General features: G+C 46.4%; 1 protein-coding gene across 3 annotated transcripts in view; it reads left to right on the top strand.

Annotated features, from left to right (window-relative positions):
• The window catches only part of LOC132818445 (nesprin-2-like), a 311,316-nt gene that overhangs the window by 18,125 nt on the left and 276,908 nt on the right, over positions 1 to 16,283 (top strand). For all 3 annotated transcript variants that reach the window (XM_060829512.1, XM_060829513.1, XM_060829511.1), the window contains exon 5: positions 10,145 to 10,324. In XM_060829512.1, coding sequence (XP_060685495.1) covers positions 10,145 to 10,324 — 180 coding nt within the window. The remainder of the gene's footprint in view (positions 1 to 10,144; positions 10,325 to 16,283) is intronic.

Below are 16,283 nucleotides of genomic sequence, written 5' to 3'. Positions count from 1 at the left end.
GAAGCACAAAAGGACCAAGCTCAGGAAAAACAGGGGGAGATGTGAATATTGCTGATGTGAATATTGAGTCACAAGTGATTAGAATGGATGGCCTTGAGGTACGTAGGGAAGAGGTCTGGGGAATACTGGAAAGGATGAAAATAGATAAGTCCCCTGGGCCTGATGGCATTTATCCTAGGATCCTCTGGGAAGCTAGGGAGGAGATAGCGGAGCCATTGGCCTTGATTTTTATGTCGTCGTTGTCTACGGGAATAGTGCCAGAAGACTGGAGGATAGCGAATGTGGTCCCCTTGTTCAAGAAGGGGAGTAGGTATAGCCCTAGTAACTATAGGCCAGTGAGTCTCACTTCTGTTGTGGGCAAAGTCTTAGAGAGAATTGTAAGGGATAGGATTTATGAACATCTGGATAGGAATAATGTGATCAAGGATAGTCAGCATGGTTTTGTGAAGGGCAGGTCATGCCTCACAAACCTTATTGAGTTCTTTGAGAAGGTGACCAAGGAAGTGGACGAGGGTAAAGCAATAGATGTGATGTATATGGACTTTAGCAAGGCGTTCGATAAGGTACCCCATGACAGGCTAATGCAAAAACTATGGAGGTATGGCATTGAGGGTGCATTAGAGGTTTGGATTAAGAATTGGCTGGCTGGAAGGAGACAGAGGGTAGTAGTTGATGGTATAGGTTCATCTTGGAGTGCAGTTCCTAGCGGTGTTCCACAAGGATCTGTTTTGGGACCATTGCTGTTTGTCATTTTTATAAATGACTTGGAGGAGGGGCTTGAAGGCTGGGTGAGCAAGTTTGCGGGATGACACGAAGGTTGGTGGAGTTGTGGACAGCGAAGAAGGATGTGGCAGGTTACAGCGGGATATAGATAAGTTGCAGAGCTGGGCAGAAAGGTGGCAAATGGAGTTCAATGTAGCTAAGTGTGAAGTCATTCACTTTGGTAGGAGTAACAAGAAGATGGATTACTGGGCTAATGGTAGACTACTTGGTAGTGTGGATGAGCAGAGGGATCTTGGTGTCCATGTACACAGATCTCTGAAAGTTGCCACCCAGGTAAATAGTGCTGTGAAGAAGGCATATGGTGTACTGGGCTTCATTGGTAGAGGAATTGAGTTCCGGAGTCCTGAGGTCATGTTGCAGTTGTATAAGACTCTGGTGCGGTCTCATCTGGAGTATTGTGTGCAGTTTTGGTCACCATACTATAGGAAGGATGTGGAGGCACTGGAACGAGTGCAGAGGAGGTTTACCAGGATGTTGCCTGGCATGGTAGGAAGATCGTATGAGGAAAGGCTGAGGCACTTGGGGCTGTTCTCATTGGAGAAAAGAAGGTTTAGGGGAGATTTGATAGAGGTGTACAAGATGATTAGGGGTTTAGATAGGGTTGACAGTGAGAACTTTTTTCCGCTAATGGAGTCAGCTGTTACTAGGGGACACAGCTTTAAATTAAGGGGTGGTAGGTATAGGACAGATGTTAGGGGTAGATTTTTTACTCAGCGGGTTGTGATTTCATGGAATGCCCTGCCAGTAGCAGTGGTGGACTCTCCCTCTTTATGGTCATTTAAATGGGCATTACACAAGCATATGGAGGCTATTGGGCTAGTGTAGGTTAGGTAGGCTTCGGTCGGCGCAACATCGAGGGCCAAAGGGCCTGTACTGCGCTGTATTTTTCTATGTTCTATGTAGATCTTTCAGCGGTTTTCACTCGAGCATACGTATACTGTTTTTTTAGATTTCAGACCAAACTGACAGCATCTTACAACACTAGACTGCTTTTAGCAGAGTTAAAACATCCCAGTGCACTTCCCAGGTAGATTATAAATCAAACTGACACCGTGCCACATACAGTGAGATCAGGACAAGTGAGCAGCAGTTTGGTCGAACAGGCAGATTCTAAAGAGACTACTGAAGCAGGAAAATGAGTTGCAGTGGGATTTGAGGAGGGAATTCCAGAGTTTAGGGTCAAAGCAGCTGGAAGCAAGGCCACAATTAGTGGCGCAATTACAATCAGGGATGCTCCACAGGTCAGAAAGAGAGGAGTACAGAAGTCTTGGAAAGTTGTGGGCAGGTGGAGGTCACACAAAGGCAGAGGATAGAGGCTATAGAGGGATTTGACAACAAGGGTGGGAATTGTTTCAACATGATGCTTAACTCTATAGTCATAGAGTCATCCAGCACAGAAACAGGCGCTTCGGTCCACCAATCTATGTCAAACATAATCCCAAACTAAACGAGTCTCACCTACCTGCTCCTGGCCCACATCCCTCCAAACCTTCCCTATTCATCTTTCCATCCAAATATCTTTTAAACGTTGTAGTTGTACCCACATCCACCACTTCCTCAGGAAGGTCATTCCACACACGAACCACCCTCGGTGTAGACAATTTGCCCCTCATCTCTTTTTTAATATCTCTCTCCTCTCACCTTAAAAATGTACCCCTAGTCTTAATGCCCCACCCTAGGGAAAATACAACTACCACTAAAACTATCTATACCTCTCATTATTTTATAAACTTCTATCAGATTGCCTCTCAGCCTCCTACACTCCAGTGAAAACAGTCCCAGCCTATCCAGCCTTTCGCTATAACTCAAAACTTCCAAATCCAGCAACACCCTGGTAAATCTCTTCTGAACCCTCTTCAGCTTGTTAATATCCTTCCTATAACTGGGCGACTAGAACTGGACACAATATTCCAAGAGGCCTCACCAGTGTTCTGTACAACCTCAACATGAGGTCCCAACTCCGAAACTCAAACGACCAAGCAATGAAGGCAAGGGTGTAAACGCCTTTTTAACCACCCTGGCTATATGTGATTCAAGCTTCAAAGCATTATGTACATGCACCGGAATCTGGACAAACAGGAAGGACAGTATAGAAAAATAAAGTAGCTGTGGATGTGTTTTTATAAATGTTTACTGCAGTTGGAACTGAATTAGGACAGGAGGGTAGAGAATGAAAATTAGGTGGGAGTAAGGTCATTGGCACCAGAGCTTCAGATGAGCCCAGCTTCACTGTTACCGTCCATAGATACAGGACACAGACAAAAAAACATCCAACCCATTGTACCTCGACCAACTCTCCGAAAAGCTTTCCAAAGAATCCCGCGGTCCTTGTTCTTTCCCCATTACCTTTCCATTTTCTTTCTTTTCAACTATTTATCCAGTTATTTTTCGCAAGTTACAACTTCGCAAGCTCCAAAGAAAGTCATTTTGGACTCAGAGTTAGCTCCATTTCCTTCTCCACAGATGCTGTCAGACCTGTTGAACTCTTTAATTTGTTTTCTTTAATTTCAGATATCCAGCCTCTGCGGTAGTTTGCTTTTATTTGATCCTTTAGTTTTTGCAATCTCTTCATGTCCTTCCAACATGTCAATGGAAGACAGGCAGGAGGCTGGAAAAACACAACAAGCCAGGCAGCATCAGGAGGTGAAGAAGTCAACGTTTCGGGTGCAACCCTTCTTCAGAACTGGGGGTGAGGGTAAGGGGAGTTGCAGATAAAGGGGTTGGGGTGGGGGAGGGTTTTGCGTGGGGAGAGCAGCAGTGTGGTGAGGTGGGGATAGGTGAACAGGTTCAGGGTATGACCTGGTTGGTTGATGGGAGGAATGAATCTGGTCGATGGCTGGAATGAAGGCTTGATCAGAGGATTGGAAGGGGGGGGGGGTATTGTTGGGAAGAGAGTTCGGGGATGGAAAGGGAGGTTATTTGAAATTGGAGGAATCAACGTTGAGTCCTCTGGGCTGTAGGCTGCCCAGGCAGAAGATGAAGTGTTGTCCCTCCAATTTATGGTCTGATTTGCTATGTCAATGGAGGAGGCAAGGATGGTCATGTTGGAAAGGGAGGGGGATGGAAAATTGAAATGGGTGGTGACTGGGAGGTCAAGTTGGGCCGTGTGGACCTGGCTGTGATGCTTGATGAAACATGCCCTTTCTTTGTCTCTAACCAACATGTCAATGGCCTTTGGAATTCCACACTGTCCTTTTTGCAGTTTATCATTCTTCCAGATTTTGTGTCATTTGCAAACTTTGAAATTGTCCCCATTCACACCTAACTCTAGATCATTAATATATATCAAGAAATTCAAGGGTCCCAGTACTGACCCCTGGGGAACTCCAACATAAAACTTCCTCCAGTCTGAAACCTTTCTATTAACAATGACTCCCTGATTCCTATCATTCAGACCCTTTGGATCCATGTTGCTACTGTGCCTCTTATTCCACTAACTGTAGCTTTCCTCATAAGGCTATTGTGTGGCACTTGTACCAAGCTCCTTCTGGATATCTGCGTATACCACATCAACAGCATTACCCTCACCGAGACGTTTTGTTACCCCTTCAAAAAAATACAATTGAGTTAAGCTCAATTTTAGAGTTCAGTAAGGAGAATTCTTTGAAGCGGTGACAAGTAGGTTAGACCAGGGAAACCCAGTGGATGTGGTCTATCTAGACCTCCAAAAGGCCTTTGATAAGGTGCGACATGGGAGGCTGCTGAGCAAGGTGAGGGCCCATGGTGTTCGAAGTGAGCTACTGGTATGGATTGAGGATTGGCTGTCTGACAGAAGGCAGAGAGTTGGGATAAAAGGTTCTTTTTCAGAATGGCAGCTGGTGACGAGCGGTGTCCCGCAGGGTTCAGTGTTAGGGCTGCAGCTGTTCACATTATATATTAATGATCTGGATGAAGGGACTGGGGGCATTCTAGCGAAGTTTGCGATGGTATTAAGTTAGGTGGACTTAACTTAAGTGGGAAGGCTGCAGAAGGATCTAGACAGTTTGGGAGAGTGGTCCAGGAAATGGCTGATGGAATTCAACGTGAGCCAATGTGAGGTCTTGCACTTTGGAAAAAAGAATAAAAGCATAGACTACTTTCTAAATGGTGAGAAAATTTGTAAAGCCAAAGTACAAACGGATCTGGGAGTGCTAGTTGAGGATTCTCTAAAGGTAAACATGCAGGTTGAGTCCGTGATTAAGAAAGCGAATGCAATGTTGTCATTTATCTCAAGAGGGTTGGAATATAAAAGCACCGTTGTGCTACTGAGACTTTATAAAGCTCTGGTTAGGCCCCATTTGGAGTACTGTGTCCAGTTTTGGTCCCCACTCCTCAGGAAGGACATACTGGCACTGGAACGTGTCCAGCGGAGATTCACACGGATGATCCCTGGAATGGTAGGTCTAACATAAGAGCAACGGCTGAGGATCCTGGGATTGTATTCATTGGAGTTTAGAAGATTAAGGGAAGATTTATTAGACACTTACAAGATAATACAGGGCTTGGAAAAGGTGAACGCGAGGAAATTGTTTCCATTAGGCGAGGAGACTAGGACCCGTGGACACAGCCTTAGAATTAGAGGGGTCAATTCAGAACAGAAATGCGGAGACATTTCTTCAGCCAGAGAGTGGTGGGCCTGTGGAATTCATTGCCGCAGAGTGCAGTGGAGGCCGGGACGCTAAATGTCTTCAAGGCCGAGATTGATAAATTCTTGATGTCACAAGGAATTAGGGGCAACGGGGAGAATGTGGGTAAGTGGAGTTGAAATGCCCATCAGCCATGATTGAATGGCGGAGTGGACTCGATGGGCCGAATGGCCTTACTTCCACTCCTATGTCTTATGGTCTTATGGTCTTAATTATTTGTTGAAAATACATAATTTAGTTTGCCCTGTGCTTAGAATTGATTTCTTTGTAATAAAAATTAGTTTCCTAGTAAGTCAGTCTTTATTGTTAACCCGAGTTCATCAGACAGGTACACTGGGAAGTTCGAATTGTAGAGGTGGCACGGTAGCTTCGTGGTCAGCACTGCCACCTCACAGTGCCAGGGACCTGGGTTTGAGTTCATCCTCAGACAATCAACTGTATGTTCTCCCTGTCCCTGTGCGCGTTTCCTCCAGAGTTTTGGGTTTCCTCCCATAGTCCAAAGATGTGTAGATTAGGTGCATTGGCCATGAGAAATGACTCATAGTATCAGGGCTATGCAGATTAAGTGGATTAGCCTCATTATAGGAAGGATGTGAAAACTTTAGAGAGGGTACAGAGGAGATTTACCAGGATGCTGCCTGGACTGGAGGGCATGTCTCATGAAGAAGTGAAGAAGGATGAGAGGTGACTTGGTAGAGGTGTGCAAGATGATGAGAGGCAGAGGTAGAGTAGATAGCCAGAGATCCTTTCCCAGAGCGGACAAGACTATCACAGGAGGGGGGTATAGTTTTAAGGTGATTGGAGGAAGGTATAGGGGAGATGTCAGAGGTAGGTTCTTTACACAGAGAGTGGTGGGTGTGTGTAATGCATTGCCAGCAGTGGGAGTAGAGTCAGAGACATTAGGGACATTTAAGCGACTCTTGGATAGGCACATGGATGATAGGGCAATGAAGGGTGTGTAGGTTAACCTGATCTTAGAGTAGGACAAAAGGCCAGCACAACATTGTGGGCTGAAGGGCCTGTACTGTGCTGTACTGTTCGATATTGTAGCTATTGGAAATATGGGGTTACAGGGATAGGCTAGCGGGGTGGGTGATGGGTAACATGCTCTTGAGAGGGTCAGTGTGGACACAATGGGCTGAATGGCCTGCCTCCACATTGTCGGGATTCTATGATTAAGTTTTTAATTGTTAATCACCCTGGGAATGGTACGGTTGGTGTGTCAATGTACTTTCCCAATTGAGTCATGAAAAGAGATTGGAGGCTGTTCAGTATAATCTTTAAACAGAGACGGTGAAGATTTGGATGTGGATCGAACACATGAAGGATTGAAGGAAACATCATGTTATTCATTATCAAAAAAGAAATGGGACTGGAAACCAAAGGACATCGTGCCTGTTGCAGAGTTAATCCTGACGGACTTGGAAGAAATTCCAAAAGCCAGGTTATAAGGTGGTTGTGGAACTGCCTGCTAAAACCATGAAGGAAGACATAACTGAAGGATTAGCTCAGTGGAAATACAGGCAAGACCAGGTAGTGATGAGCAGAACCTGGTAATATGGAAGTCAAGTCAAAACAGCTTGAGCATGAAAAAAAAGTAAATTGAAATGAAAAAAACTAAAGTTGCAAATGTAAAGGAAAGAGAGACACAAAGAGAGAGAGAGTTTAGGAAATATGAATTAGAAATGCAGAGGGCAAAGAGGAGAGCTGAATAGGAATTTGAACCATAAAATGCTACACTTTAGAAGGAAAAAGTACAGTCAAATGCTGATGTAGACACTGGTTGAGAGAATCCTAGCTATAGCATAAAGTCCAGTAAGGAAATGTTTAACGCTGTGCAGGTCCAATCAACATTGGATGAAAGGATGTGGAGGCATTCTTTATGTCTTTATATCCAGGAAGTTTTGAAGAGAAACCACCAAACCTTCAAAACCATGATTAAGGCATACTGTCTCAAATGTCCATAGGATTGGGACAAAGGATTAAATTTCTTACTATTTGGTACCAGAATCTGGATTTGGTCCATTGAAATTGATCAATGGCCACATAGTAAGAGATCCTTAAAACTGATTAAGGAATCATTCTTAAGAGAAAAGACAAATCCTCAAAGTTAAATGTTGTGTCTAGAAAGACTCAGGAGTGTGTAAGGTACCACAAAAGCATTTACAAGCTTCACAGGCAAACATGAAAGAATGGGCAAACACTGGTGCCACAGTGAGAATGTTTCCAGTGGGAGATGAGTCTTGGTGCCTTTGTAAGTTGAAGAGCAAAATTCAGTGGCTCATGTGAAGTCATTAGGAAATGAGTACAACAGCTGATCTGATAGATCCTTTTGAATGGAGGGAGAAGAATCTGCCATCTCAAATAAACAGGTTTAAAAGGCATCATCACAGGGAAGACGTTCAGTTACAGTAATCGTGTCAGATAGGCAAAAGTGGGTATTGCAGATGCTGGAGATCAGAGTCAAGATTAGAGTGGTGCTGGAAAAGCACAGCAGGTCAGGCAGCATCCGAGGAGCAGGAAAATCAATGTTTCGGGCAAAAGCCCTTCATCAGGATTGTTGCCTGACCTGTTGTGCTTTTCCAGCACCACTCTAATCTTGACTCTAGTTGTGTCAGGTGGCAAGTATAGTGGAAGCTGACTGCTGCAAATGTGTTGCTGGTCAAAGCACAGCAGGTTAGGCAGCATCTCAGGAATAGAGAATTCGACGTTTCGAGCATAAGCCCTTCATCAGGAATAAGAGAGAAAGCCAAGCAGGCTGAGATAAAAGGTAGGGAGGAGGGACTAGGGGGAGGGGCGATGGAGGTGGGATAGGTGGAAGGAGGTCAAGGTGAGGGTGATAGGCCGGAGTGTGGTGGGGGCGGAGAGGTCAGGAAGAGGATTGCAGGTTAGGAGGGCGGTGCTGAGTTGAGGGAACCGACTGAGACAAGGTGGGGGGAGGGGAAATGAGGAAGCTGGAGAAATCTGAATTCATACCTTGTGGTTGGAGGGTTCCCAGGCGGAAGATGAGGCGCTCCTCCTCCAGCCGTCGTGTAGTTGTGTTCTGCCGGTGGAGGAGTCCAAGGACCTGCATGTCCTCGGTGGAGTGGGAGGGGGAGTTAAAGTGTTGAGCCACGGGGTGATTGGGTTGGTTGGTTCGGGCGGCCCAGAGGTGTTCTCTGAAGCGTTCCGCAAGTAAGCGGCCTGCCTCACCAATATAGAGGAGGCCACATCGGGTGCAGCGGATGCAATAGATGATGTGTGTGGAGGTACAGGTGAACTTGTGGCGGATATGGAAGGATCCCTTGGGGCCTTGGAGGGAAGTGAGTGTGGAGGTGTGGGCGCAAGTTTTACATTTCCTGCGGTTGCAGGGGAAGGTGCCGGGGGTGGAGGTTGGGTTGGTGGGGGGTGTGGATCTGACAAGGGAGTCACGAAGGGAATGGTCCTTGTGGAACGCTGATAGGGGAGGGGAGGGAAATATATCCTTGGTGGTGGGGTCCGTTTGGAGGTGGCGGAAATGGCGGCGGATAATACGTTGCTACCATGATAAAAGTAAGGTAGAAGGAGAGGTTCCAAAAGTGAACCTCCTGTAATTTAACTAACATAATTCAACTAACTGGCACAGTTAGATCCTATGTTCTCATATTTACAGGAAGTACAATGAGAGACTACTTAAGAAGGGTAAGGGAACCTGTCGAGGTACACTCGGACGTACGATGTTATCTGGGCATCATGCGGACATTAGAAAGTTGGGACCAGTAACAACTTGCTTTTCAGTTGATCCCAGAAAAAATGCACTCCGGTGAAAACAGTGATTTAGTACACCTTGAAAAATCATTTGATTGAACTTTGTGACTGGAGTTCACTGCTAAAGTTAGTTCCGAATCCAGATGGATTGATTAAATGCTGCATTAATTACAGAAAAGTAAATGCAGACATGAAGGCAGAATTAAACCCTATGCCACAGTTAGAAGACAGCATGGATAGGGTTAGCAGTCTCTCATTCCTTTCTATGATTGTTCTTTTGAAGGGGTACTGGCAAATACATTAACACCAAGGATATCAGCTTTTTCAACACCAAATGGATTATGCCACATGGGCTAAAACATAAACTACGTGTTTCAAAGATTTTGTGAAACAAGTTATAACTGAAGTACCTGACTGTGTAGTTTATTTCAATAATGTTGCAATGTCCAGTAACACAGTAGTAGGAACTGCATGTATGGTAATTAATAGACCTATTTAAGCAATTGCAGTTAGTTGGCTTACTAATAAATTTAGCCAAAAGTGAATTCGCAAAAGCAAAGTAACTTACCAAGGACATATTGTAAGACAAGGGCACGTGTGGAGAGAACAGCGAAAGTTAACGGGCTGATAGAATGCCCTATTTCTAAAACTGACTTGAAATCATGCAATTTTTAGGGATGCGTGGGCTTTATCTAAAATGCGTTTGTAACTTTAGCACGGTAATTTGTGTTTGCAACTCTGTAATTTTAACTTGACTCCATGCGTTCACATACAGTGGAACCTTGATTCAGATTTCATCACTTTCTCTCAAACTTTGACTCTTCCCATTAACTCACTGCTAAGTGCTACCTGTCTCTCCCAGCATTTGGTGCAGTCTCGTATTACTTTCGAACATGCTGCGTGTTAAATCATATGCACTCTATGAAAATCTCTCATCATTTCCACCATTCTTTCCAAATCTGCCGACAGGTCCAATTGTTACATTTATTTGTTTTAATTGTAATGTACAGGCTGCGATGTTTGAATGATCTGAACACTGAACTACAGTCAAAAGCATCAGAGTTGAAAGAGCTGAGGTGTCTGATGGAGCAGCTGACTGTGGTGAACCCTGCTCTCAGAGGGGAGGCCCAGGAGCATCTGTACGTAGCACAAGGTGTCTTGGAAGAGACAGAGAGGAACATCCATGATCGGTGAGTGGACTGGGTCATTTACAAATTTCCCCCTTTGTGAATGCTCAGATGGGGACACATTGTATTCAGGACAGCTCAGTGGTTAGCACTGCTAGCTCACAGTGCCAGTGACCCAGGTTTGATTCCAAGCTTGGGTGACTGTCTGTGTGGAGTTTGCACACTTTTCTTGTGTCTGTGTGAGCTTCTGCTAGATGCTGTGGTTTAATGCCCTATAGTGTTCAAGAATGTGCTAGATGGATTAACCATAGTAAATGCAACGTTACTGGCATGGGGGGATGGATTTGGGTGGGATGCTGTTGGGAGTGTTGGTACAGACTTGATGGGCCAAATGTTCTCTTTCTGCACTTTGGGGATTCTATGGTTCCAAAAGCCAGGAAGATATGTTACACCTTTTTAAAACACTGCTTCTCCTCAGTTGAAGTGCTGTGTCCAACCACACTTTATGAAAGGCCTTGGGGATGGTGCTGAAGAGGTTTAGAATGGTAGCAGGAGAGAGGAAATTGGGTCATGTGGAGAGACTGGAGGAGTTAGAAGTGTTCTCAGTGCAGACAAGGTTAAGGAGGGAGTTTATTCAGGTATTCAAAATCATGAAGGCTTTTACAGAGTAGGTATGGAGAAACTGTGCATGGTTCCCTAACTAGAGGGCACAGATTTAAGGTAATCAGCACATATTTTCATCAACCTGTTCAGATGCAGTCTGACACACCTCTGGAGCAGGTGGGACTCGAACCCAGCCATTCTGGCCTGGAGGTAGGGGCACTGCTATTGTGGCACAAGAGCCACTTAGTTCCTCAGAGTAATATCCTTGGCCTGACCATCTTCAGCTGCTTTAGCAGTGACTGTCCCTCCATCAAAAGGTCAGAGGTGGGGATGTTTGCTGATGCTTCAATTACCAAAATGGCCAATTCCATGCTTGTTAACTACCATCCAGAATAAAAGAAACATCCATTTGCCACCGGGCGGTGGGGATCCCCAGTGGAGGGCCCTCTACGTGGGAGTCCTCCCCCTTTCTTTCGGGGATCTGGGGTGGAGGGTGCTGCATGCAGCAATCCCCTGCAACCGCAGATTGCGGTGGTTCACAGACACCCAGCCCAACTGCTTGTTCTGTGGTGCTGTGGAGTCCGTGGACCATGTGTATATTGGGTGTGGGCATTTGCACTCCCTTTTTGATTTTCTCAGAAACCTTCTCCTCTGCTTTTGGTTGCACTTCAGTCCCACGCTCCTGATCTTCAGGCACCCGGTACAGAGGAGGGAGGGCAGGTCCCGAGACCTCCTCGTGGCTCTGCTCCTAGGCCTGGCCAAACTGGCCATTAACAGGTCCAGGCAGTGGGCCGTGGAGGGGGTCGTTAGGGCCGACTGCCTGCCCCTCTTCCATGATTACATTAGAGCCTGGGTATCCTTGGAGAAGGAGCACGTGGTGTCCACCAACACCCTGGAGTTGTTCAGGGAGATGTGGGCGCCGCAGGGAGTGGAGTGCATCATTTCCCCCCCAACTCTATTTTGATTTAGTCCCTGCCCTCCCCATCACTGTTTGATCACACAGCATTGCCCTTTGATGTGAAGGGCGCTGGCCACCCGGGTGTTTTCCTATCTTCCTGGTGGTGGAAATTGAATAAAGATTTGTGTACTTTGTGTCTCTCACTGCGTCTCACACCTGCACACACACACCATGGGTGCTTGGGGTAAAATAAACACGACTGCAGTTAGGCGGTAGTGTGGGGGTTAAAGAAAAAAAGAGAAAAAAATAAGCAGGAGTGGGCACACAGCATTGCCCTTTGATGTGAAGGGCATTGCTTGTCACTGGATCACTCAGGTGTACAAAAAAAAGAGAAAAAAGAAATTATAACCAGGAGGTAAGGCCACTAGAAAAGAAAAGTAAAAGAAACATCCACCAACTTTCTTTAATTAACTGAAAATAAACCGTTCATCACAAGGACAAAGTTATTCTTAAAGCAAGTAGCAAATACTGATCAACATCTAAGCTATGATCCAGAATTAAAACGAAATCTCCTTCATCCCACACATGGATACACTCAGACAATGCAAAACGATACGACTGTGCAGTGATGAACCAAAACCAAACCAAAGAGGAGGAAAACCAGACTGTGAGCCAAGGCTCTGGCAACAAAGGATCGAAAGTGATGACTTCTCACGTCTATTGGATTCCCTGCAGACAAAGTTGGATTGCTAACAGTTATAAATTGATGATAGATCTCCAGCTCTGATTCTTAGAATTGATCACACACTAGCTTTTCAGAATTTACCAGGCAGACGGAAATACTAGCATTTCGGAACTCTCTCAGTTTCCCTGAGAATTTGGGAGAGACCATTGCATCCTCAGTGGTGTTGTCCTTTCAGCTGACTGTTAATAAAATCGAATGTCTAAATCCAGCAGAGATTGTTGGGCAAATATTAGCATGGAGTTCCCCCCCCCACACACAACCCTCTCAAAGCCAGGTTTTCTAGTGCTTTAGGCAATAAACCTCAACTCTTACATACTTAAAAGTTTTTCTTAGCTGTTTCTTCAACATGACTTCAGTAAATAGCAGGCAAACCATAACACATTAAATTGTTGGCTTCCTTTGTAAGAATTCCCAGACCTTCCCCTCACTGAGGACGAATGATCAGTCCTCAGCAAAGGACTCACCTTCATCCCCCTCCGCTCACGGATCAATGAATTTAATACACGCTGTGATGTCGAACACTTCTTCCGCTGCCTCTGCCTCCGAGCTCACTTTTACAATCAGGACTCCCACCTACCTTCCAAGGACCCCTTCACTCACCTCCATCACACTCCATCCACCTGGACACCCTGTGCTGGTCTATTACCTGCCCTCGATCTCTTCATTTCCAACTGCCGCTGGGACATTAACTGCCTCAATCTGTCTATCCCCCTCCCCCACTCCAACCTCTCACCCTCACAATGCGCCGCCCTCCACTCCCTCTGCTCCAATCCCGACCTCACCATCAAGCCAGCAGATAAAGGGGCGCACTGACCTCTACACCGCTGAAGCCAGACGCCAACTTGAGGACACCTCCTCCTATCGCCCCCTCGACCATGACCCCACCCCCCCATCACCAAACCATCATCTCCCAGACCATACAGAACTCATCACCTCAGGAGATCTCCCACCCACAGCTTCCAACCTCATAGTCCGGGAACCCCGCACTGCCAGGTTCTACTTCCTTCCCAAGATCCACAAGCCTGACCACCCTGGCCGACCCATTGTCTCAGCATGCTCCTGCCCCACTGAACTCATCTCTACCTATCTCGACACTGTCCTATCCCCCCTAGTCCAGGAACTCCCCACCTACATTCGAGACACCACCCATGCCCTCCACCTCCTCCAAGACTTCTGTTTCCCTGGTCCCAACGCCTCATCTTCACCATGGATATCCAATCCCTCTACACCTCCATCCGCCATGACCAGGGCCTCCAAACCCTCCATTTCTTCCTCTCCCAACATCCCCAACAGTACCCTTCCACCAACACTCTCATTTGTTTGGCCGAACTGGTCCTCACCCTTAACAATTTCTCCTTCAAATCCTCCCACTTCCTCCAGACCAAAGGGGTAGCCATGCGCACACGTATGGGGCTCAGCTATGCCTGTCTGTTTGTTGGCTACGTAGAACACTCCATCCTCCGTAGTTACACCGGCACCACTCCCCACCTCTTCCTCCATCACATTGATGACTGCATTGGCGCCACCTCGTGCTCCCGCGAGGAGGTTGAGCAATTCATCAACTTCACCAACACATTCCACCCTGCCTTAAATTTACCTGGACCATCTCTGACACCTCCCTCCCCTTCCTGGACCTCTCCATCTCCATTAATGACGACCGACTTGCCACTGACATTTTTTACAAACCCACAGACTCCCACAGCTACCTGGATTACACCTCTTCCCACCTTACCTCTTGCAAAAATGCCATTCTGTATTCCCAATTCCTCCGCCTCCGCCATATCTGCTCCCAGGAGGACCAGTTCCACCACAGAACACACCAGATGGCCTCCTTCTTTAGAGACCGCAATTTCCCTTCCCACGTGGTTAAAGATTCCCTCCAATGCATCTCGTCCACATCCCGCACCCCAGCCCTCAGACCCCACCCCTCCAACCGTAACAAGGACAGAACGCCCCTGGTGTTCACCTTCCACCCTACCAACCTTCGCATAAACCAAATCATCCGCCGACATTTCCGCCACCTCTAAATGGACCCCACCACCAGGGATATATTTCCCTTCCCACCCTTTCCGCCTTCCGCAGAGACTGTTCCCTCCGTGACTACCTGGTCAGATCCACACCCCCCTACAACCTACCCTCCCATCCTGGCACCTTCCCCTGCCACCACAGGAACTGTAAAACCTGTGCCCACACCTCCTCCCTCACCTCTATCCAAGGCCCTAAAGGAGCCTTCCACATCCATCAAAGTTTTACCTGCACATCCACTAACATCATTTATTGTATCCATTACTCCCGATATGGTCTCCTCTACATTGGGGAGACTGAACGCCTCCTAGCTGAGCGCTTTAGAGAACATCTCTGGGACACCTGCACCAATCAACCACACCGCCCTGTGGCCCAACATTTCAACCCCCCCCCCACCACTCTGCCGAGGACATGCAGGTCCTGGGCCTCATTCACCGCCGCTCCCTCACCACCCAAATCCTGGAGGAAGAACGCCTCGTCTTCCGCCTCGGAACACTTCAACCCCAGGGCATCAATGTGGACTTCACCAGTTTCCTCATTTCCCCTTCCCCCACCTCACCCCAGCTCCAAACTTCCAGCTCAGCACTGTCCCCATGACCTGTCCTACCTGCCTATCTTCCTTTCAACCTATCCACTCCACCCTCTTCTCTGACCTATCACCTCCATCCCCACCCCCATTCAAAAGAGAAAATGCTGGAAAATCTCAGCAGGTCTGGCAGCAGCTTTGACAAAGGGTCAGTTAGACTCGAAAAGTCAGCTCTTTTCTCTCCTTACAGATGCTGCCAGACCTGCTGAGATTTTCCAGCATTTTCTCTTTCGGTTTCAGATTCCAACATCCGCAGTAATTTGCTTTTACCCACCCCCACTCACCTATTGTACTCTATGCTACTTTCTTCCCACCCCCACCCCACTCTCATTTATCTCTCCACCCTTCAGGCACTCTGCCTGTATTCCTGATGAAGGGCTTTTGCCCGAAACGTCGATTTTCCTGCCTTTTGGATGCTGCCTGAACTGCTGTGCTTTTCCAGCGCCACTCTAATCCAGAATCTGGTTTCCAGCATCTGCAGTCATTGTTTTTACCTCTTCAGAGGGTCAGTGTGGACTTATTGGGCCAAAGGGGCATGTTTCCATACTGTAGGGAATCTAATCATTTAAGGAAAGATATTATTTCATTGGAGACAGTTCAAGGATGATTCCTAGTATGGAGGGATCATCTAATGAGCAAAGGATAAATAGGTTGGGACTCTAGTGATTAGTGTTTAGAAGAATGAGAGGTAATCTAATTGAAACATATCAAATTCTTAATGGAATTGATAGGGTAAATGCTGAGAGGATGTTTCCCCTCATGGGAGAGTTGAGGACTAGAGTACAGAGTCTCTGAATAAAGAGGTGCCAATTTAAGACTGAGATGAGGAGGAATTTCTTCTCTCAGAGTGTTGAGATTCTTGCCAGAGAGCCATTGGGGAAGAATCCTTGTGTACATTAAAAGCGGAGATAAATAAATTCTTGATCAGTCAGAAAGTAAGGGTTATGGGGAATCAGCAGGAAAACGGACATGAAGAATGTCAATCAGCTATGATTTTAATGAATGCTGGAGCAGATTGAAGGGGCCAAATGGCCTACACCTGTTCCTATTTCTTTTGTTTTATGACTCTTGGTTTGAATCCAACCTTGGTAGTCAGCAACATTTGAATTGAGTATAAAACTGGAATTAAAAACTGTTCTAATGGTGACCATATAACCATTGTCTC

This window comes from Hemiscyllium ocellatum, chromosome 8 (assembly GCF_020745735.1).
Source record: "Hemiscyllium ocellatum isolate sHemOce1 chromosome 8, sHemOce1.pat.X.cur, whole genome shotgun sequence".
NCBI lineage: Eukaryota > Metazoa > Chordata > Chondrichthyes > Orectolobiformes > Hemiscylliidae > Hemiscyllium > Hemiscyllium ocellatum.
The sequence above is the reverse complement of the archived record's forward strand: the minus strand, read 5'-3'. Positions and strand labels throughout refer to the sequence as shown.